At 37.8% G+C, this 24,801-nt stretch overlaps 1 protein-coding gene across 1 annotated transcript in view; it reads left to right on the forward strand.

The window, feature by feature from the left end:
• The window catches only part of CSMD1 (CUB and Sushi multiple domains 1), a 1,244,565-nt gene that overhangs the window by 999,510 nt on the left and 220,254 nt on the right, over positions 1-24,801 (forward strand). The window contains exons 26-29 of the mRNA XM_049818613.1: positions 532-734; positions 10,262-10,453; positions 13,254-13,392; positions 17,584-17,771. Coding sequence (XP_049674570.1) covers positions 532-734; positions 10,262-10,453; positions 13,254-13,392; positions 17,584-17,771 — 722 coding nt within the window. The remainder of the gene's footprint in view (positions 1-531; positions 735-10,261; positions 10,454-13,253; positions 13,393-17,583; positions 17,772-24,801) is intronic.

Raw genomic sequence — 24,801 nt, forward strand, 5'->3', positions numbered from 1 at the left:
AATGCTTCACCTGGAGATAAATACAGATTATTCCATTATAATACAATTTTATATTTTATGTATTTTGGCATAAGGCAAAGATAGAATAGCATGTTTTCTGGTTTTGCATAGGAAAGAAAATGCCATGCTGACAGAATCTCCTGTGCTATGTATGCTGTCCAGTAGCTGCTGCTTTTTTTCAATTGCATGTAATTCAAGCCAATCTGTGTTCTTGGTATCGTCATTTGAATAGAGAGGAAATCTTTGATGACATCATAGTTCTTATCCCTTAAAATATCTATCATAAAAATGTTAGCTTATAGAACAAGTACTGTATGCCCTGTAATGGTGTTTTCTGTAATTGAGGCATTTATAGAACAGAGTAGAATCTCTCTTACAAGATCAGCTCATCCAACAGGAAAAATGGACCACCAGCCCTGCTTCAGTCCTAAACACCATCTCAAAACTAAGTACAGTTTGGGAATGATTGCATGGAGTTTTGTGTATTTGTGTGTAATGAGTAATGTGCACTGCTTTATTTTCTCTTTGCAGTCTGCATTTTATTGTTTTTGACACTGAGGTTGCTCATGACATCTTGAAGGTATGGGATGGGCCTATTGAGAGCAGCATACTTCTGAAAGAATGGAGTGGCTCAGCTCTTCCAGAGGATATTCACAGTACTTTCAACTCATTAACATTACAATTTGACAGTGATTTCTTCATCAGCAAATCAGGCTTCTCCATTCAGTTTTCAAGTACGTAAATATTTTTTCATTTAAATACAAGAATTATATGCATTATTTATATATATTATACTTATATACATTAACTGTTTCTCATCTTTCAACTTCCTCAGTCTTTAAAAAAGATTATATTATTTTAATTATTTTATATACTTATGCAAATACCTATGACTAAGGAGAATTTTTGGATTTGCTTTGAATGTTTAAGTTTTCTTATTCCTTGTTTTGTACAGCAATCACATGCCTACCATTATCTCATTAGCACTATTTAACAAGTAAAAATAGGTTTGTACATAGATAAGTTTTCTTCTGCACTGACAGTTTTAAATGTTCCTGCCAGTGCTACCTAATAATATATTATTCTGTGTTTACTCTTTATGTTGTTTGGTTTTTTTCTCACAGCATTGGTTGCTTTATGCATCATTTTTATGACCTTAACCTCTGTTAATGTTAAACTGAGGAAGAAAATATATCTTACCATATTGAAATACATTTCTATTTTAACTAATCAAATTCATCTTTAGGTCTAAAGTGAAATCCCCTCTGTATACAGAGGAGCCGTTATTGGTATTGTACAAGTGATCAATATTGTAAAACTCTGTATGTGGAGTTTTTCTATGATACTATGACTGAAATGTTAGAGACAGGGGGTAGGACTGCAGGGAGACTGGATCATTGTCTTTCACAAAGTTGTTGCATCCTTATATATCTAGATATAATGTATGTAAGTGTATTTCTCATCAGGAACATAGTAAAATTATGAATTAATAAAATGTGTGAGAGTAAAAATTATGAATTAATAAAATGTGTGAGAGTAGGAGTATTATTTAAAACCTTCTCTGTCATTCAGAAGTAAAGGGCACTATTAAGCTTTCAGTTATTATTATTTGCATGAGGAAGTATACTTTGGGCGTCTCCTGGTCTCTAAATAATGCATTTTACATTTACCTGTTTACTTCATTTTGCTTGATTTTTCTGAATGCTGTACCCCCCAAACCACAGGCTCTTTCATCAGCCCTAAGGTACCTAGTTAAAAGTTAATAGTATGCAAAATGAATTAAAGAGAAAGATCAGAATAAATATTTCTAGAATTTCTGACCAGTGTACTATATATATAACATGCTGCTTTTCATGTTATTTGAAAAAAGTTAAATTTTACATTTGTGGAAATGAAGGGGGTTTTTTTTCTCTGTTAGGGATAGCAAACACTTTATGTTGTATGAAAATATTTACAAGTTTATGCACAAATTTTGAAAGGAGGAAAATGTTTAAGCAGTTAGATTTGTTAACACATTCTTTGACTTTCAGTGATACTTATAGTAAGTAGGAGACAATTTAATGCTTTAAGGGTGAAGAACTGATTTTGTCATCTTAGTATAATATCTGATGGATGCACTCAGTGATCATGCTGGCAATTGCAAAGTATGTCTTACTGCAATTAGTGGTGAAGAACTGAATGCCTTAGCTCAAGTAAAGGGAAAATGATATTAAAGTTTCATTCACCCTGCTTGACAAGTGGAATGTTTTATTAATTTTTTAATTGTAAGGAGTAAAAAATATGATTTAAGGAATATGTTAAAGTAAATGTTAAATTATTTCATCTAAAAATCAGAGCTTCGTTTATTTAGTCTTCTTGAGGCAATGGGCAGACTACTGTGGCCTTGATCTGTAAAGGATTTAAACTAAGTAATCTATGGCTAAGTGAGGATCTTTGCATGCTTTAGTATTCATCGTGTGTTCAAACTGTAGGCCAGTTTATAGCAAAGCTGCACAGAATATTGAAATTTCACTACTTTAGTGGTTTGTAACTCAATGAATAAAAGTCTTGAGTTGCTTGAACTCTTTTCTGCTAATTGCAGAAGATGTAGATGTTTTATTACAAGTTCTGTGAAGGTGACTGCTCAAGTTTCGTGTCTTTGTGTCACTAGAAGGATTTTCAAGTGTTGCATTTATTAATGAGTATATTTTATTTAAATATTAATTACAGTCCAAGAAGTAAACTTCAGGTGCATAATTGCACAGGTTTGGAAAACTTTCATTAATCTGGACTTCTTAGACATGCAATTTCTGTATTGGACTATGCAATTGGGATGAGCGTCTATGTCAGTGAATATCCACTTAAGGGATCATACAAAGGATATACATCTGAGAGTATCAGGTCAGAACAACAGCTTAAAGACAAAGCATTAAAGTGCTAACTTTTAGCTGGTGAATTTATTTCACTGTGCGTGAATGTGCTGATTACTTTCTCTACTTTGCAGTCTAGAATGTCTTTACTGCATCTGCCTAAAAAAGAGGTGCTGTGAAAGGATAGTATGAGGTAGATCAGAAAATATCACCTATAAATTACTTACTGTTGATTGTAAATGTAATTAGAGGTATTTTTAATGGAAAAATATAAGTGGCTGAAGGTTACAAAATGTTTGAACACTATTAAAAGTGTCTTGTCTTGCCCACTCAGCTCAGCATGTAGAGCATGAGGACACGAACTGACAAGAGTGATTATGTTAATTGTAATCAGTCTAATGCTTTTCATTAAAACTTAATTACCATTTAATCATGCATAAAAGGACAAAAAATGGAGCTCATTGTACAAAATTGACCTTTACTCTTGGGGTTAAATACATTTAAACTATGTATTACAAGTCAGGGATGTCAACCGACTCTTCCTGGTCATGATACTAAAAGTGAACACAAGAAGGGTATAGGCAAATTTGGTATTTGGCTTCTTGATTCCAAAGAAACAAAATTACTGGCAGCAAAAACTTCCTGCCTAAGTTAACCACAAAAAATAAGTTTTCTAACCTAGCTTAATTCTGTCCTACATCTAAGGTAAATGGGATAAATTTCCCTCTGAAGTTGCCTTTTTCTTGTTATCAGCTATCGGTCTAGTTGTACTAACATATGCTAAATTTCAAATCTCTGGACATTTAAGGGCAAGTGAAATGAATCCTACCTGTCTTTTTACAGATCTCTACTTCCCTTTGATATTCCATAAGGTATCCTGGCTAATCTCCATCTGCTAGTCCAGAAGGTCACACACCCATAAGTCGTTGGTCGTATCTTCCAGTCTTGTGCAGATACCTTGGATATTGTAAGGCACCTCAAATGAGACTAGCCACCTATGTTGAAGCAGATCAATCTTACCCTGAATGTTTAATCTTCAGCTACTCTAGGCTCCTGAAAGCACCTAAACCCCATGCTAGCGGATGGTCCATTGCTTTTATTGACCTGAAGCTTATTTTATTGAGAGCTTGTTTATATCTAACCATATAATTCATTTCTTAATATTTAACAAAACCAATAGAGGTGGCAGATGATAGGAACAGCACTGGCAGTTGCTAGTTGCCTTATCATTCTTACAGACTCAGCCTTATTTTAACAATACCTAATAGTAGTTCTACCTTTACTGTCTAGCCTTTTTTCTTGAACTAAATTCTCAGCTGTTGCAACTTAAAGAGAACTGTATCCTTTTCTTAAACTAAATAATGCATTCATAGTTCCTCAGCTGGTTTCATAGATTTTGCTCCTCAAGGCTATAATACATCAAAGGTTTATTTGCACTCTTCTTAATATAGAAAAAACATTTTTGGAAATGTCTGGCTTTTCTAGAGTCAGACCCATCTGTGATCATTTTTTATGCCTCCCTCTGGTTCTATGGCATTGTTAATTTCTCCTAGTCATAGTATTCTGTAAGCATACACTTTAATTAACAATATAGCTATCTTTGCTTTCATGAGAACAGAAAGGTTAGGGGTTTTTTTGCTAATACAGAAGAACTGGCAAAAAGTTAATAAAGTAGCAGACTTTTCCTTAATTTCTTTGAAATATTTCTATGTTATTAGAAGAACACTCATTTTATTAAAAGCAAAGATACAAAATTAAGGCACTTCTATAGTTGGTTTAGTCCATTTTTTTTTCTGTTGTTTGCTTGCTCTCCCAATATTTTTAAAATTTGCTCTTGAAGTAAATGCAGATATAAGCAATGATGAGTAAAGATGCCTGACTATATCTCTACCTTAACAAGTCATCAATTATGGTAATAAAAATAAACAACTTATACCAACCAGTTAATTAGAACAATTATTTGGAAATTATTGTGTCAGATGTTGACACATCTGTTGATATCTTACTTCCTCTGACAAGAGTTTAAGCATTCAGCAGTTCTGTGTTCCATAGTTCCTAATGACACTGGGCTTAATCCGACAAATCTGTTTAAGCAATGATGCCTGCTCTGTCCAGTTTTGTAATTCCATTTGATCATTTGTCTACAGCAATTCTTACAGTAACTGTGTCACCTATCTCAAACTGTTAAGAGTACTGTTGTCTTGTAAATTGTTCTTTTATTGCTGAGATAACTTTTAATCACTTGCCAAATGGCCTGAGCTACTACACCTAAGTAGTATAAGCATTTCCATGACAGAATCTTCCTTGCTAGGATTTGTCATGCAATTATTCCAGTTTGATTCACAATTAAATTATCAAGAAAAGGGGGTTAGCACAAAAATATATTTTAAAAGAAATTTACACTTCTGTAATCATATATTTGTCTTACTAACTAAATTTTGAGTTCAAAGAAAATGAAATCCATTAAGACATCCCATGTTGAAATAAATAAATGGACACAAGAATTCAAGATTCCTTTTTAAAGCCTAACCTAATCGTTTTGCAGTTCAGTCTCTTGTCTTGCTTTCTGTGATGCTATAAATGTTGCATTGCATACTCAAAATAACACAATTTCATGCTAATGAATTAGATGATGGGTAGGAATGCTATGTGTCATAGCATTGCTATCCATTGTCTAATCCATGGCCTGGGCAACGCAGCCTCAGTTTCATCGTGGGTAGCAGTTCTTCATTCCCTTCCCGTGGAACTGAGCAGAAATTAATCTTGTCGGTTACTTTGATGGTTATCTCTAAACTCCTGAACTTTTGTACTTCAGACTTAATGAAAGAGGCTGCATTAGCATTTGGGTTTCTTTTTTTCTTTACATTCTTGGACAATACAGGACATTTAAATACGTGGTTGATGCTAATTTGCACAGTTCTTGGTCTGTACGTTTACCTATATTACATGAGATACTTTTTAGAGAGCATACACTATTTTTTCACGTTTGGAAATGTTTGTTAGTCTGAAATCACTGCAAATCCTATGTACAATGTCTCAGCTTTGATATTGCAAAATCCTCTCAAACCTTTTGTGCAAGCATAATGCACTAGACATGGGGAAGCTTGTGCATTGCCTGCAATTTATGAGCCTAACTCCTGAAAAGCCTTTATTATTTTTGTAACCACGTGGAGTAGGAAAAAATAGAGTGTCTGCAGCACAACACTACAGCAAGTAGCTTATGTGATTATTTACCATAGACATAGTGAACACGATATTGATGAAGGTGATGTCTTTCTTTTCTCGAGCTACAATAGATTACAGGCTAAACAAACTGATAAAAAAAAGAAACGTCCTTCAGGTGAAAGACAAATCAGGCACAAATCTAACATGTTGCTCACAAGGCTACAGACACACAAATACAGTGTGTCATATTCTAAGAAAAAACAGCCTCCTATTGATTTTCAGTGAAGTTTTAAATCAATTTTGAAAATGTAATTTGGGGCCAAATCCCAAATAAGTTCTGAAATGGGATTCTGGAAGATTATTAAGTTAAAAACAGAGGCTTAACACAGTGGCTGCCAACATATGGAGGTCTGAAAATTCCCTAGCAATCTGTGGTTTTCCCAGCTGCCCATTCTTCTGGCACATACCTCTAGTTCCATCATTTGTGTACACAGAAGCCTGTTCCACTCCAAGCAGGTGAGATAGTAAGAGATGGGAAATCTGTACAGAGTATTACTCTATAACCCACTGAGTATCATGTAGCTTACTGCTTACAACACATGTGCAAGAACTGAGAAGCAGCCATTTAGTTCCTTTCCAGCTTAATGGAATTCAAATCCTCTGTCCTGGCTATGCCTTTTTAGGCACCTAATTTTTCTCAGTCATTTCTAAAAAGTCTAACTATGGAATTTGGTTTGGTTTAGCACCCTTGAGTCTAAAATGTAGTTATTGCTTTCCCTGCTTTACAGCATATATGTTTTAATTGTGTTCAGCTTCAAGTTTCTGAATTCATCAGTTTTTTTAGAAAATTGCATATGGCAGTGTTACATCACAGCATGAACATGGCCCTTGTCATAAGTATGTAAGCTAGATATTAATTGTGTGTCTATATATCAGTGTAAGGGCTGAGAGGAAAAGAGCCTGTTATAAAAGAAGAGCAATGACAGCAGAACTGGTGATTTTTAATGTCTGGATTACTTATCAATGCATATAACCTCTATACCCTTTAGATATTTGCACAATACCAAATGAAGCAATAGTAGACTTGTAATTTTCATGCAGTTACAGAACCTCTTGGGGATCTTGAGAAGTAAAACAACTTGGAAAGGAGACAAGCTGAAAAGTTGACAGTCTGTCTAAATGTTCACTTTACTAGATGACACATCAGTGCTTAAATGTCTGGTGTTTTGCTTAATTAGGATTGAGTGTATTTGGCAGGATAAAAAGGTTGTTAGTTTCACATACATAAAGTAACTTCTGAGGCTGCAAGAACAAAAGTGTAAAAAACATTTTGGTGCTTATAAAACATCTGTGACTGTTTTTAAAATTTATAACTTTCTGTATAAGAAATGGAGATTAACAGTGAAATGAATATTAAAAGGCATCAGTTCTTCATAATGGGTGCATACTTGACAATCAAAATGGGAAAAAAGTGTTTGCTGAGATATTATATTGCATAAGTTTTAAGGAGAAAATTAAGATATTCAGAAATTTGTTGGAAAAAAGATACTAATTAATGACAGAGATGGGCTTATGCCCATTTACTCAAAAGAATTATGATTCTTTAACAGATATGCACTATAGTGATCCATTTTTTAAAGCTGTTACTGTCTGTCAAATAAGAAATAACTTCTCTGAGGTCATGACTATGCTTTCCTTCCCCTGTGGCCAAGTATACATTTAGTAAACTGCACTAATACAGGATGTCAGGTAAATTGTCAGAGTGGTGCCTGGGGAGTGCTTACACAGTACTCATTAGCAGTGACAGCCATTCCTTTAATTCTTGGATTGACGCTTATAAATTCTGGTGGAAAAAAGTCCATCACTGTTAAAATAACCTGCCATCTCTTTTATTTCATTTAGATAGAGGAACCATCCAAAGGTATGATATGTAGTATTTTGGAATGGAAACAAGGAGAAAAAAATATGAATAATAAAAAGTTAAACAAAGCTCCTGTGTTTGTAGTGTGTTAATTATCATAAGCCATGAATTCTTACATAGAGATGTTTTATGGTTTCTGTGGTTTGTCTAAGTAACCACCTATTTGCTAGAACATGCATAAAACCATTTTATGAATGCAAAATGTTTGTTTCTCATTTTGCTCATTCTTTTTTCAATCTTTCTGTCTCCTGAAAGTTTACAACAGGGAAAAAAAAAGTTTTCCAGTTGTGCAACTTGGTAACTGTTTTAGTTTTGCAAATGTTTAGTTGCTCTTGCTGTTTCTTATAGTGGTATAATATTTTGGTGTGGACAGAAGCAGTAGATGCAGTTATTAATATGGAAAATGGATTATCTGCACATTATGGTCACGAAGATTGCATAGTGGTGGTAGTGGTGGAGCTCTTTTCTCTTATGCAAGCCCTTGGGGTATACCATTTGAAATGAGCTAACAAAATCATTTTAATGAAATATTAATGTTTCCTGGGACTGAAACAGAAAATATGAAAAAAAAACCCAACCACCCCAAAAAATAGAGCAGGAAGGATGGACTGTTATCACTAACACACATCATTTATAGGGGATATGGAGGAGACTGTGCCCCTCTATTCAAAATGATAGAAAGTGATTATCAAGCATAAAGAAATAATATTTTATTTTTTTAGTCTTTTGGGCCTGTAATTTGTAACACTGTCCTAAAACCCAGGTACTTGAAGTGCTACATACTGTTCAAAATACAGAAAGACATAGTTACTGCTCTCCCATTGGAGAATGGCACAACCAAATATGATAAGTAACAGTAACATTTAGCTCATCAGCCAACAAAGTGGTAAAAACCAGTTCTAACAATAGCATATATGCTTTTAATAAATTACATCAGTTTTTCTCTGAATGCTTCTCATTGGTCTGATCATGTTTTGCAGACATCAGAGCAAAAGTACATCTTGAAAAGACATCAGATGTACAGTTGAGATGGTTGTTAATCAGTTTAAGAATGAATCAGTTGTCTGATGCATAGGCACACAAGAAAGTATACATAGTTCATATTAGAAAAAAAGACAGTAATTTAGTATTGATTTTTTACGTTTTTCAATGATTACCCCTTACAGTACCGGAGATGAGCAGAAGGGTGTAGTGTAGCAGTTTTTTTAAAGTGTGGCTGGATTCAAGAAATTTAGACTCATTTGAATGAAGATGGTGAAAGTGGTAGAGGGACTTGTAGATACGCACCATTATCATTAATGGTGATTGTGACACTGGGTTTGTGACTTCTTATTTTGGCTTTTGCTCACAATTGTGGTGAGTTCTTTGAAAAAGACATGTTTGGGTGGAGCAGCCTGGACTGGTAGGAAATAGTGTGATTCAGTGATTTAGGGACAGTAGTCTCCCAGATATGGGACCTCCTTCCTTGGGAAGACTGCAATGTTTACTGCAGCTCAGGGTGTTGAATACCTGAAGCCAGTGGAAGAGACCTGGCACCTTCCACAAATCCATAGTGGATGTAGATTTGTGTATCCACTTTCTGGATGATTCCTTGCTTTAAGTCATACCATACTGGTTGTTCTCCTCAGTTTAACATTGCTTTTTAAATTAATTTATTTTTTTACAAAGCACAATCCATATCCAAACTCAGGAGACTGAACATAGGTGAGATATTTTGCTTAGATTCAGTGTGAGTGTACTCTAAGAAAGTTGTTGCTTGACCCTGAAATGGGAACTTCAGGGCTACATAAAACTGCTATTTCATTCAGCCAGCTGGGTAAACATAACATTTGCATGCTGCAGGATATTAAGACTATAAACCAATGTTATTTATATTATGTTACTTACCCTATTGCACAAAAGACATCAAAGTGCATAAAGAATTTTTTTTTTGATAACCAGAATGTTAAAGTGAAAAAAGGAGTTACTAGCTTTTTTGATGCATTAACTGGACACCCCCCCGCCAAAAAGAAAAAAAAAAAAAAAAAAAGAAAAAGAAAAAGAAAAAGAAAAAAAAGAAGAGGGAAATAAAAAGAAAGAAAAGCTTGTATTTGTTTCCTCTCAGGCCATATTTTATACTAAGGAAACTGGCAGGAAGCCAACATAATCAAGATGTATCTCAGTGGGCAGATTCTCATAAAAATAAAGAAACAAAATGCCTTCCTATATTAACTGATGAGTAAATAATATTGCCTCTGGTTGGAATGCTCTTGTAAAAATATTGTGCTTTTAATTATGGATGTTTACTATCTACACCTTAAAGCTTTATTTCATCATTCCCTTACAGCTTCTATTGCATCAACCTGTAATGATCCTGGGACACCACAGAATGGCACTAGATATGGAGACAGCAGAGAGCCTGGAGACACTACCACCTTTCAATGTGACCCTGGCTACCAACTTCAAGGACAGGCTAAAATTACATGTGTGCAGCTGAATAACCGATTCTTCTGGCAACCTGATCCTCCTACATGCATAGGTAATAAGATGAAATGTTAAGTCTCTGTTTAAGATTAATACAGATCAGATTTCTTGTTCAACTAGTGGGCATCATGCTCATGCTGGAGTGATGCTCTTTGCAGAACCCAGTTATTTCGTACTTATGGTTACTGACAGCCTCATTCTCAAGATTAACACTATTTTTGGATGTCATTTTCTCGCTCTTCCGGTTTTAAACATCATGCAAGTTTAAAATTGACAAAGTCTAATAGAAATAATTAAATGGAAGAGGTGATTTGGATAAAAAAATTCTTGTTGAAATGGTCTCATTAGAATGGTCTTCTATGTAATAATTTAGTTACATAAACTGTAATCCATTATTTATTCTGAAAATTGTCTGAATTTTCTATAGATTAAATACCAATCCTGTGCAGTCCCTAGGAAGCTAAAGATATTTTTTCTGAAGCAGGATGCTTGTTGGGAAAGGTAAATGCAGAGAAGGGGGTCCAAGTGACAACACTGTTGAAAGAATTGAGATATATTTCTATAAAACCAGGAGATGGTGGGAGATCTTTCTCTGAAACAAGTTTTGATTCTTGGTTCCAAAATCCTATGTGGCATAAAGGTTTCTCTGAGTTCCTGGTCAGTAGAAGAATAATTACAGGCTTAGAAGTCTTGCTTAAATGTATTTTAAGGTCATCAGTGTAGTTCTTCTAAAATTCTAAGATTGAGTTAATCAACATCTGTGAAAAATCTGCTTGGTGTAGTAATTTTTTAAATCTTTATAATTTTGTTGCCTATTGATTTATAATTAAATGAAGACTTATTTTAATAACTGTAAAACCCAGATACAATACATTTTAATAGTGCTGGAATAAGCATAATGCTTTTTCTTTCTCCAAGCCATTTTTGGGAGGCTCTTTCAAGAACAGCAAATCCCCAAACAACTGCAGTTCCTTTGTTTCTCTGATGTGTTTATGGATATCTCAAAATTACTGGGAAGGATTCGGGATAATGCAAGATAGTGTCTCTAACTCCATATCATCTAGCATAATTGTAGCAGCATATAATCTGAACATTGTCTTCTGGATACCTTGTGTGCAATGTATAAATAGCAGTATGAAAATGTTTACTAAATATACTGGGATTATTCACAGATTAAAAATATTTAAATAAAAATAAAAAATAAGATATCTGGTGCCTAAAGGTCTAGAAGATTCATGCTCTTTCTGTAAATACCAATTATAATCACTCCATATTTTTTTACAGTCTAGTAAAATAACCCCAAAACACGAAAGAAGGAAATAAAGAAGGAAAGAGAGAGTACATTTGGGCAAAAATTGTATACGTATTGTTATTCTTTCATATACTCAAGGTGACTTTGAATGGGAAAGCAGATTAAAGTAATCTTTACCGTAGACATGACAATATTAGAAACCTTAAGGGTTCTGTAAAGCCATTAGATGTCATTTAAAAAATTTCCATAAAGTCCTTATTTCAGTATGCTGACTTATAAATGAAAAATTATTTACATTTAATAACTGTACTACTCGGTACTCTGAACATTGTGTGACTTCCATTCCTGATTGTTTAATGTTTTCTTCTCTATTTGTACTTTATAACTTTGATAATGGTTATCTCAGGCTGAATCATCAGCACACATAAGGAACATGTGAAACATTTCCTGGAACTGTTATTTGTGAATAAAACCAAAAAGAAATAAAAAATTTAAAAACCACAACCAACCAAACAAAAAACAACACAAACCCCCCATACACGGGATCAAAAATAATAAATAAATACCAAAACTACAGACACAAAACCCCCTAGATACATATATATATATACTAAGTGTTTAAATAAACAAACAAAGAAATAAATACTGGGGGGGAGGAGGGGGAAGTTTGGTTTGTTTTCATAAATAACATGAGGGGAATGTGTTCATTAATGTTTTCATTTGGGTTAGGAGCATGGCTTCCAAGTAAATTTTCTTGCTCACGCTTTAGTTCATGATTTTGAATTTTGTTGGAGCTTTTGAATGAAACTAAACTGCAAGATGTGTTCTATGAGTGCATCTGATGTACTCCAACCAGTAGTAAGCATTCAGTCCATTGGACTGGACTAGAAATAGCCTGAAAAAAAATCCTTCTTTAAAATGTTAATGCAGACTCCAAATCCTTAGTACCAACTGTTTTGCACTACAATGTGTTCCTATCAGTCTGCATGACTTGGTAATGTAGATGAAGCCTGTGCTGACTACTGTGCTTCTTAGTTAGATTTCTATGTGATTATCATCTTTGGAAGTTGGATTCCTTATCTGTATAAAAGTAAATTCAATTGATGGTAACTAAATGAATGCATTTGATTTTTGATTTGGGTAATAACATTTACTGATTCAATCAAACTGTTTTGTGTTACACCTACGGTCAAAAGAAACTGCATCCTGAATCCTGCTATTGAGTTTTCCCAGTTCTTAAAGTAATTCCAGTGCATAAGAAATACTTCATCTTGATAGAGATGTCATTAAGTAACAGCAAGAATATACAGGACTTCCTATATAACTTCATATTTTTATTTCTTTAGAAAGAGCTTTTCTCATGCTTCTTTTGAATAGGAACAAAGCTCACTTTTTTAAGGAAAATACAAAAATGTTTGCTAGCTGGAACTGAGAAAGTTCTGTGTTTTGTTTTTTTTACAATTATTACTATTTTTGGTAAATGTAGAAGTCAATTTACTCCTATTTAACTAGGAGTTATATATATAAGCTATATATATAAGCTAATATGTTCTTGTGAATTTAACTTGTGACCATATTCCTATTTCTTTTTACACTGTGACAGCTGCATGTGGAGGAAACCTGACAGGCCCGGCAGGAGTTATTTTATCACCTAACTATCCACAGCCTTATCCTCCTGGAAAAGAATGTGACTGGAGAATAAAAGTAAACCCTGACTTTGTCATTGCCTTGATATTCAAAAGGTACCATTTCTAGATGAATGCCTCTGTTTAAAAGGATTTTAAATGTCACATCTAAAAATGGCAGCATTTATCACTTCTTAAAGCTTCTAATTATATTCTCTGGCTAAGTCCTGGAGCATACATCTAACACATGCTATATCATTGCTTCCAAATAACATAAGAGAAAATAATATAGTTATATGGCACTTTTGATATGAAATATATTCCTGAGAAACAAAACTTTCTGTGACCTGTGAAATAAAAATCTTTGAAAAACAATATAAATTTGTAGAAATGCTTGATTTATGTTGTTGCACCTTATAGTAGATTCTTGAACTGTAGTGGAAACTCTAACTCAGTTTTTAAAGTTTTTTTTCAAATACAGTCTAAATACACTTTACTTGGAGTACCTAGATCAGGAAAAAAAAATTGGTCTACTTAGTCAAGACATAAAAGACATCTAGATAATGTTGTCTCATAATTTTAAAAAAGTTTTACTTAGTGTTCCATCATCAACCTATATTTTTTGCATGGATTTTTAACACAAATTGAAGTTCAGGGATATAGTCATATTCATGTGTTCAATTTATCATTTCTATTTGAATCAGGCCTATATAATCATCTTGCTTGCTATATCTGTGGATTGAAATGCAAATGTTTTTCTTTTTTTTGATTCTCTGTCCTAAGTTTGATTTTTAAGCTAAGAATGGTAACAGTGCTGTTGACTTCAGCAGGATGGTGATCAATTCTGATTCTTTTAGGAAGAGATGATGGCATGTTCAGAACTTTGTTGTGTAATATTTGAACACTTTTTTTAAAAAAGAACAACAAAAAAACCCAACCCAACACCAAAACAAAAAAAACCCAAACAATTTCTTTCACTGACTGATTGCAATGTGTTTTCTAATAAAATATTGATACACAAGAAATTAAAGAATTAAAGCCTAAGGTACTTGAATTTATATAATCAAGAATATGATAACTCTGTTCTTCAGGTATTTGATCATATAGCATTAAGGAATAAGAATAGTCCTCAACTAATTACACTGTTGAGGATGTCACATGATAGGTGTGGTAAGCACCATATTTCTGTGGACTGCCTAAATTATCAGCTCAAATGCTCCATTTCAAGTAAGATGAAAGAAACTTACAGTTACTGAGTATTCAGGTTTGTTTGCGAATTCCATTTTAAGGAATACAAGTATAAGCAATATAATGGAATTTGCAGTTTATACTATACTTCCAGTACATTTTATAAATAATTGCAGTCCATTAATACACACTGGACTACCTAAGTCTTTCCTAAATTTGATACTCTGTGCTAGAAGTTCTTTAATTCTCCAGACAGAAATCTTCCTTAGAAATCTGAAAGAAAAGGTTATGCTACGGCTTCCCAGGTTTTTGGCACTACCTTTTACAACATTATCTGATGTTGGAGAATATTCTTGGAAACTCATCCATTTCTGACTGATAGTGGTATAGGGCATTTAAGGTGTAGATTGTGTGGTTGTTAATTTTGGAAATATTTTTAGAAAACTGAAAAAAAAAAAAGAAAATTGGAACACAAATTAAGAAGGAGAGGAGAACCAACACTGTTATTTATATACATATGGGTATCATACAGACCAAATGGAAAACTTTGTCTGCTTTTCTTTTTTAATAAATACTGTATTTTTAATATAAATGAACCATAAGAGTAATATGGATTCATATTTAACAAAAAGGTTGCAAATACATGCAGGTAAGTTTGTAATAGAGAAGAAAATTAACATAGTTTTACAAATATATTTAATGTTAGAACACAAAAAAATTAATGCACTATCACAACCCCCCTCTGATTTATATGAAATGTCAGTGCTGAAATAGCTCCATCTCTGCAATTCTTTCAATAACTTCCTTGATTTTTAGACTAGACTAGACTATTTCTGCTGGAAGGGACCTACAGTTATCATCTAGTCCAACTGCCTGACCAATTCAGGGCTGACCAAGTGTTAAAGCATGGTATTAAGGACATTGTCCAAATGCCTCTTAAACACTGACAGGCTTGGGGCATCGACCACCTCTCTAGGAAGCCTGTTCCAGTGGCTGACCATCCTCTCAGTAGAGAAATGCTTCCTAATGTTCAGTCTAAACCTCCCATGGCACAGCTTTGAACCATTCCCACACATCCTATCACTGGATACAAGGGAGAAGAGCTCAGCACCTCCCTCTCCACTTCCCCTCCTCAGGAAGCTGTAGAGAGCAATGAGCCTCCTTTTCTTCAAACTAGTCAAGCCCAAAGTCCTTAGCTACTCCTCACAGGACATTCCTTCCAGCCCTTTCACCAGCTGTGTTGCCCTCCTCTGGATGCACTCAAGGACCTTCACATCTTTCTGAAATTGAGGGGCCCAGAACTGCACACAGTACTCCAGGTGAGGCTGCACCAACACTAATACAGCAGGATAATCCCGTCTTTTGACTCGCTTGTTATACTGTGTTTGATGCACCCTAGGATGGGGTTTGCCCTCTTAGCTGCCAGGACACACTGCTGACTCATACTGAGTCTGCTGCCAACCAGCACCCTCAGATCCCTTTCTGCAGGGCTGCTCTCCAGCCACTCCTCTCCCAGTCTGTACTTGTGCCTGGCATTACTCTGTCCAGGTGCAGAATCCGGTATTTTGAATTGTTACATTTCATCCCATAAGTGATTGCCCAGTGCTCCAATTGATCTAGATCCCTCTGCAAGACATGTCTTCCCTGAAGAGAGTCAACAGCACCTGCCAGTTTCGTATCATCAGCAAACTTGGTAATGGTGCATTCAACTTCTGCATCCAGATCGTTAATAAATACACTTGAGCAGAACTGGCCTTAGAACTGAGCACTGAGGAGCACTGCTGGTGACAAGTCACTAGCCAGATGTAGCCCCATTCGCTACAACCCTTTGAGCTTTGCCCTTCAGTCACTTCTTCACCCAGCACACCATGAACCCGCTCATCCCGCAGTTGGACAGCTTGTTCAGAAGGGTGTTGTGAGGGACAGTATCAAAACCTTACTAAAACCCAGAAAAACTATATCCACTGCCTTCCCTTCATCCACTAGGTGGGTGACCTTATAGTAGAAGGATATCAAATTAGTTAAACAGCACTTTCCTTTTGTGAACACGTTCAACGTTGACTGTGCCTGCTGATTGCATTATTCTTTAATGCCTTTCAATAGCACCCAGTATAATCTTCTCAACAATTTTTCCAGGAGCTGAGGTTAGACTGACAGGCCTATAGTTCCCTAGGTCTTCCCTCATACCCTTCTTGTAAACTGCAGTAACACTGGCTAGCTTCCAGTCAGCAGGGGCTCCCCTGGCCCCCAAGACCTTTGGCAGATGATCGAGGGGGGTAATGTGTCTTTGACATCTGCAAAATCTACTTTCTTAACATACCATTTTCAGTTTATTTTATCTAACATTTTTCATTCTTAGGCAGTAGGTTACAGCTAAGACCTGTACCATTCTCAAGGAACTGGCTTTGGGAAGACAGCACTATCTGCATAGGATGAGAGTGTCTGTGTTTTTATCTTTATGTTGTCTCAGAACTCATCTCAATTAAATTCCTCTGAAAGACATTCTGTTTGTATTATCTTCATAATTGCTTTGTATAAACATATAAATGTCATCAAATATGCATAGCATAGATGGTTTAGTGAGAATAATAATTCACTTTATTATAATTCCCTGATATAATTTGGGTATGAACAAAGGCAAGTTCCAGGATAGTGGTCTTTCTGTATGAAAGCGTCTTGTTTCTAAAGTGGTAGATTTGTGCTTGTAATGGGTGGATTTAATATCATCGAACTTAGCCAACTAAAAGCTGGACTTTTAATTTAAGCTACTTGTCTGGATCATGGTCACTGGTAAGAGGCAGCCTTTCTGCAGCAGGTGATTCATTCCATCTTGAGAAAGGTGTTTAGGATAGGTGGGAGGATATGCTTCTTTTTCATTGACTTTAGACAGTCTGCATGATGGCCTGATAGTAGATCTTTTGGAGAGCTGAAGGTGTTCAAATCAATGGTAAAGAGAACTCCATTGAAAGTTGGTAGATTTTCACTGTGAATCATATTTAAAAAGACTTTTATTTCTTGAGAAGAAAATGTGTTAGGCAGAAGACTGGAGCCATAGTCACAGTAGTGTTTAACTCATGAAAAAGAAATGAAGACTTAATTCTCTTTTTCCTTTATTTTCAGTTTCAGTATGGAACCCAGTTATGATTTTCTACATATTTATGAAGGGGAAGATTCCAACAGTCCTCTAATTGGGAGTTTTCAAGGCTCACAGGCTCCTGAAAGAATAGAGAGCAGTGGTAACAGTCTGTTTCTGGCTTTTCGCAGTGATGCTTCTGTTGGAATGTCAGGATTTGCCATTGACTATAAAGGTACTGTTCTCACCATAATCTATGGAAAGATAAAGGGAAAGAAATGTCATTTAGTATTTATTGAGACTCAAATCTGTTTACTTCTAGATGTAATCATACTGAACTGCCAAATACCTCTTTGCATCAATGTAGGTATTCAAAACTATTCTCTGTAAATGTGTGGAGGAACACAGAAATCCTCTTTCATAAAATCACTCTCACATTACTTACGCACGTTTTCATCTTCCAGAAAAAAAAGTAAGAGATAGAAGACGCACATCACAAGTAGCATTTGAAAGAGTTGTAGAATAATGGAATTGTCTTACCCAATTAGGATACATGACTGCTGCTACTTCCTTGCTGATACTTACCAATACATTTTCCTTTCCACTTTGTTGTCGAATCTACATATGCATTTTTTAATAACTACTGCAGGACAGTATTTGCATTTTTTGGTGGGGTATCTATTACAAGCCAGAGAATGGGTTATGCTGACTGTTTATTAAAGACACACACTCTCTTCAAATGCTGGTTTCTTTTCTGGTCACAGATGTTGTCTCTGGCTTGACTGTCATCTCTGCTGAGATTTATCAAACTGTTTTTCATTAGCAGAGGTGCTGCCTCAGTTTTTTATTCTTGACATGGGAGCAAACTACATTAATGTACATGTCAGAAATGAAGGAAAAAAAATATCTAAAGAGTATAGAAATAACATACCAATAAAAGAGAGGGAGGTTAAAAAGAACTATTACATCATTTTTATATTTAGTCTTCAGCTTTCATTCAGCATTATGCATTATTCTCCACCCTGGCAAGGCTTTTCTTCCCAAAGTAATTGTCATATTGCCATAGATGATATCTTAGTCTGTTTGTTCTTACCTAAACTTGAAAGAAAATATAAATAAAATGGGAAAACAGCTTGTTCCAGGAAGTCTTGTGGGTCTGCAAGGGAAGAAAATGACAAGTTGAGCAGGAGATAAAGAGAGAAAGATACCTGTTCAAAATGTGCGTACACATTTTCAATACGTGTAGGTTTTTTTGTTCTCAGCATAGTCTGATATGTGTGCATCTATGCAATGGGATGTTAAATGAAGTAATAAGAAAATAAAAATATAACATAGAAGAGCAGAACAGTATATTTTTAAAAGTTATTATATGGAATGGGCACTATATTTGTACCTAATAATTCAATATCTTATTAAGTACATTATTTAATATTTTATATAAAATTGATAGAATCATAGATTCATAGAATGGTTTGGGTTGGAAGGGACCTTTAAAGATCATCTAGTTCCAACCCCCCTGCCATGGGCAGGGACACCTTCCACTAGACCAGGTTGCTCCAAGCCCCATCCAACCTGGCCGTGAACACTTCCAGGGATGGGATATCCACAACCTCTCCTGGCAAGCTGTTCTAGTGCCTCACCACCCTCACAGTGAATAACTTCTTCCTTATACCTAATCTAAATCTACCCTCTTTCAGTTTAAAGCCATTACTCCTTGCCCTTCACTACATGCCCTTGTGAAAAGTCCCTCTCCAGCCCCCTTTAGATACTGGAAGGCTGCTATAAGGTGTCCTTGGAGCCTTCTCCAGTCTGAACAACCCCAACTCTCTCAGCCTGTCTTCATCAGAGAGGTTCTTCAGCCCTCTGATCATCTTCATGGCCCTCTTCTGGACTCGCTCCAACAGGTCCATGTCCTTCTTCTGTTGGGGGCCTCAGAGCTGAACGCACTACTCCAGGTGGGACCTCACGAGAGCGGAGTCATTGTGGTTTAACCCCAGCCAGCAACTAAGCACCATGCAGCTGCTTGCTCACCTCCCCCTCCCCCGGCCCCAGTGGGACAGGGAGGACAATCAAGAGAAAAAAAGAATAAAAAAAAAAAGAAATAAAACTCAAGAAAAACAGGTGATACACAATGCAATTGCTCATCACCTGCTGACCGATGCCCAGATAGTCCCCGAGCACCGATCCACCCCTCCCAGCCTGTCGGAGTGGGAGACGGTCCCAGAGTAACGATGGAGTCTCAATATGAGTATGATCATTCTCCTTTATTGCATGTCTTAGCATTACTTTTATAGCCAGGCTATAGCAACACGCGCAGCTAAACACATTATTATTGGTTAAGCCCTTCTGTCCACGCGCCCCAAGTGTTAACATAATCGGTTCCATAATATTGTCCACGCGCTGTGTTTGACCACCTACTCCCGGATCTTGTGGTGACTGCTCCTGAACTTAGTTCCGTCTTTGGAGATTGCTACATCAGCAAGTTCCTCATTTCTTCTTCCTCAAGGAGAGTTCACAGTCAACTTTTACCTTATACTCATGGGTCATAGCTGAAGGCACGATTGCTCATGGGTACAAGATCATGTCCCCGGTCAGTCAGCTAGGTCTCCACAATTCCCCCTTCTTGTTTTTGAGCAATCCAGGCCTGATCCACTACCTTTAATACAGCCCTTTTTATACAACCCAAAGCAACAAAAACCCAAACACATAATATCATAATAATCACCATTATGCGTGAGCCTTCCTTTAGCAGTCCTAAAAGCCATTGTCGTAAGTTTCCAAACAATTTTGTAAGCCATTCATCAAAAAATCCATGATTCTGTTGTATCGTGTTAGCATGTTCCTTTAACCATTGCAATTGCTTATGGATAGATTCACTATGATCTAACAGATTCATACAACACATGCCTTCAAAATCATCACAACCATGTCCTTGTGCTAATAAAAAAAAATCAATAGCTGCTCTATTCTGTAATACAGCATGGCGTAAGCTATTTTGATCTTCAAGCAAAGTTTCTAAAATTTCTGTAGGAACATTGGCTTGTTTTTCTGCCCAGCAAGCTAATTTCCCTAGTTCATTTAGCGCTCTTCCAGCAGCTGCACCTGGAACAAATAATGATAAAAACACTCGTTCTGTGGGACTAAGTAGGGTGACCTGATCATTACAGTCAGGAGCAAGACCTGTGACGCTTCTCTTATGATGGCCAGGTGTGTTATTTCTAGTAAAGTTTCTCCACCAATTTTGATTTGGAGCCAGCAATGTTAATTTGCCTAGATAACACGGTCCGCCAAATACATTTTTTGGAATTCCCCGCCATGCTCTATCGCCACATATCAAAAAGACATCAGGAGGCAGGGCCTTGGGCGTATCATTGTTCCAAAGGGGATGTCCTCCTTTAAATTCCCCTCCATAGGCTCCTAGACCTTGTCTCGTAGATTCATTTCCACCACAACAAAAACAAGTTCCCCTAAAGGGTTGATCCGACCTCTGGGTGTGTTTCTGTTGCACCACTGCTGCCAAAGGCTGTACTACCTCTCTCACTGTGCTTTGTACAGCTGCGGCTACTGTTTCATTTTGCTTTTGCGCCCCTGCTCTTTCAACGCTGGAGAGCATTTCTTCCACTCCAGCTCCCTTAGGCAGACTGGCTAAAATTTGTTTGGCAGTTTTATTAGCATTATCAAAGGCTAATATTCTAAACATCTGCTGCTTATTCTCATCCCCCAGGTCTGGGTGATTCATTACATCATCCCAAAGCCTATCAATAAAGTTACTATACTTTTCAGTTGCACCCTGTAACACTGAGCCGAAAGAAGGAGCAGAAGCCCCAGGTAGACTAAGAAACACATCTAAAGCAAGTTGAGAAGACAACTGTAACGAATTGATGGGAAAGGACAATTGAGTATTCAAATCTGCATATCGCCCTCCCCCAGTGAGCATTTCAACGGTAATTCCGTATAAGGGGTCGCCCTGCTGTTGATGTTGAACAGCTGCATTGACTGCACGCTGCGTCCACAAAGACCCCCACAGTAAAAATTGCGTAGGTGTCAACAGTAGTCTCATGAGGCTACGACAGTCGTGTGGAGACATTAAGTCAGCAGAAAAATCCAGGAGACGATCTGTCGTGTAGCCTCAGACTTTACTCCGTACTGAGAAATTGTATTCCTAACTTGTTGCAGGATCTTCCAATCATGTGGTTCCCATTTTCCATATCTGTTTTCTTGAACCACAGGGAAAGCCATAGGTCCCATACTAGCTGCTACTCCCCATTGTCCTTCCAGGATGGCATCTCTAACAATTCCACTCCACCTTCCTGGTCGTGTAGCAACAGGTGGTCCAGAGAGACAAGGCAGGGAGCTTTCATCCAAGTTAAAAACCCCAGACGGGTTTTTTTCACACTGTTGAATTCGAGCACTTAATTCCTTGATTTGTTGCACAACTTCATTCAACAACTTATCAGTTTTCTTGGAAGATGTCACATTATCCTCCCTAGGTGGCAGAGTGGCAGTTGGTGATGAACTGCTAGAGGGTGGTAATGGCGGATAAAGAGGAGGAGCCATAGGAATAGGTTGGCATTTTTCTCTGCCCTGGTAGGGAGGTGGCAGAGGAGTAGGTGGAGATGGCCACTCCTCTTCCTTCGTCTCCTGAGATTGAAGTTCCGCCTGCTGCTCACATTTCTGTTTGGGTCTTGTACCGGCAACTTCTGGAGTTATAGTGGGTGGTGGCAGAATTAGTTCTACTTTTTCTGTTCTCGGATCGACTCTGCTGCGCAATTCAGTGACGGTTTTGCACGTAGACCCAGTCATGCCTTTAACAGCAGGTAACCCGAACAGTCGAGCTATAGGTCCTGATTTTGATTCGGCACCCTTAAGCTTTTCTGGTGCAGGTTCTGGAGTCAGCATTTGAGCAGCGGCACAGGCCACCTCTCTCTCTGCTTTCATTGCTTTTAATGTCTCTAAAACAGTCCTCCATAATTCCTGCACAGCTTTTATTTCCTTTTCAAGTTTCTCGTCCCCTTCAATAGTTTTCTGCCACATTATCTCCCCAAACTCCTGCCACTCAGTTATGGAGAATAATGTATGAATGTCTTTAAAATGGTCCCACCATTGTCCCAATTTGAATAGTTTGATAAGTTGTTTCACCGTTGTCTCTATCCCTCTCTTAGAGAGTATACTAGCGAGCAACGTAGCGGCTGCCTCAATTTCCATGATGACAGCCAAACCCTCTGGGAGGCAGAAGGCCACTCTGCTCCGTTATCTATCCTATTTGTGTGATAGGATAGTACTTCTCTCAGCCACTTGTTTCCCACTCCCCTTCTCTAGCTGCTCTTACCGCAGTCTCGAAGAAGTGTCAGTTCTAACCATCCTCTGCTACCAGATGTCGGAGTGGGAGATGGTCCCGGAGTAACGATGGAGTCTCAATATGAGTATGATCGTTCTCCTTTATTGCATGTCTTAGCATTACTTTTATAGCCAGTCTATAGCAACACGCGCAGCTAAACACATTATTATTGGTTAAGCCCTTCTGTCCACGCGCCCTAAGTGTTAACATAATTGGTTCCATAATATTGTCCACGCTCTGTGTTCGACCACTTACTCCCAGATCTTGTGGTGACTGCTCCTGAACTTAGTTCTGTCTTTGGAGATTGCTACATCAGCACCGGCCAACTCCCCTCAGTTTATACATGGAGCATGACATCCTATGCTATGGAATATCCCTTTGGCTAGTTCGGGTTAGCTGTCCTGGCCATAGTCCCTCCCAGTTTCTTGTGCACCTCCTCACTGGCAGAGCATGGGAAACTGAAAAATCCTTGACTTAGGGTAAGCACAACTTGGCAACAACCAAAACATCAGTGTGTTATCAACATTATTATCATAGTAAATCCAAAATATATCACTGTACCAGTTACTAGGAAGAAAACTAACTCTGTCCCAGCCAAAACCAGGACAGGAGTAGAAGGGAAGAATCACCTCCCTCAACCTGCTGGTCACACTTCTTTTGATGCAGCCCAGGATATGGTTGGCTTTCTGGGCTGGAAAGGCACATTGCAGGGTCATGGTGAGCTTCTTGTCAACCAACACCCCCAAGTCCTTCTCCGCAGTGCTGCTCTCAATCCTCTCATTGCCCAGCCGGTATTTGTGCTTGGGATTGCCCTGACCTATGTGCAGGACCTTGCACTTGGTCTTGTTGAACTTCATGAGGTTTGCATGGGCCTACCTCTCAGGCTCCCTCTGGATGGCATCCCTTCCCTCCAGTGTGTTGACCACACCACACAATTTGGTGTTGTCAGCAAACTTGCTGAGGGTGCACTCAATCCCACTGTCCATGCAGCCAACAAAGATATTAAACAGCACCAGTCCCAATACCACTCCCTGAGGAACACCATTCATCACTGGTCTCCATTCGGAAATCGAATTGTTGACTGCAACTCTTTGAGTGCGACCATCCAGCCAATTCCTTATCCAGCAAGTGGTCCATCCATCAAACCCATGTCTCTCCAATTTAGAGACAAGAATGTTGTGTGGGACAGTGTCAAATGCTTTTCACAAGTCCAGGTAGATGACATCAGTTGCTCTTCCCTTATCCACCAACACTGTAACCTTGTTGTAAAAGCCCACCAAATTTGTCAGGCATGATTTGCACTTAGTGAAGCATGTTGGCTGTCACCAGTCACCTCCCTATTTTCCATGTGCTTTAGCATAGTTTCCAGGAGGATGTTCTACATGATCTTTCAGGGCACAGAGGTGAGACTGACTGGTTTGTAGTTACCTGCATCTTCCTTTTTTCCCAGCCTTCTCACCACCTCCTCTAGCTCAACCACCTGCTGCCGGAGGTCCTCCACCTGGGCACACCTTTTGCAGGCAGCTCTGCTGCCCATCCCTGCCCCAGGAGAAAGGTCTCGGCCCTTCCTGGGGTCTGAGGTCCACGCTGCAGCCTCTCCTTTCAGCAGCTCCATCTGGGTGGAGGCATTGCCCACCGCAGGGCTTGCAGGTGCAGACCCCCCTGCCGGAGCTGTAGTAGCCTGTGCCCTCAGATGAGCACCCACCATCCTGCCTTGAGGCTCAGGTAGGGTGGTGAGTGCCCTTGGCCTGTGCAGATGGTGACAGAAGGGTGGCTGGGTTCTGTGCACCTCAAGCCTCTCCGCTCAGCCAGTGGAATGTCCCTCCTTCGAAGAGGCGCCCTCCCGCGCCGCACCGTGTGTGCCCGCTCTGGGTGCCGGTGCTTCCGCAGGCTGCCCTTGGTGGGAGCGGGGCTGGGCGCCATTACG

Source organism: Accipiter gentilis, chromosome 16 (assembly GCF_929443795.1).
Source record: "Accipiter gentilis chromosome 16, bAccGen1.1, whole genome shotgun sequence".
NCBI classification, from domain to species: Eukaryota; Metazoa; Chordata; class Aves; order Accipitriformes; family Accipitridae; genus Astur; species Astur gentilis.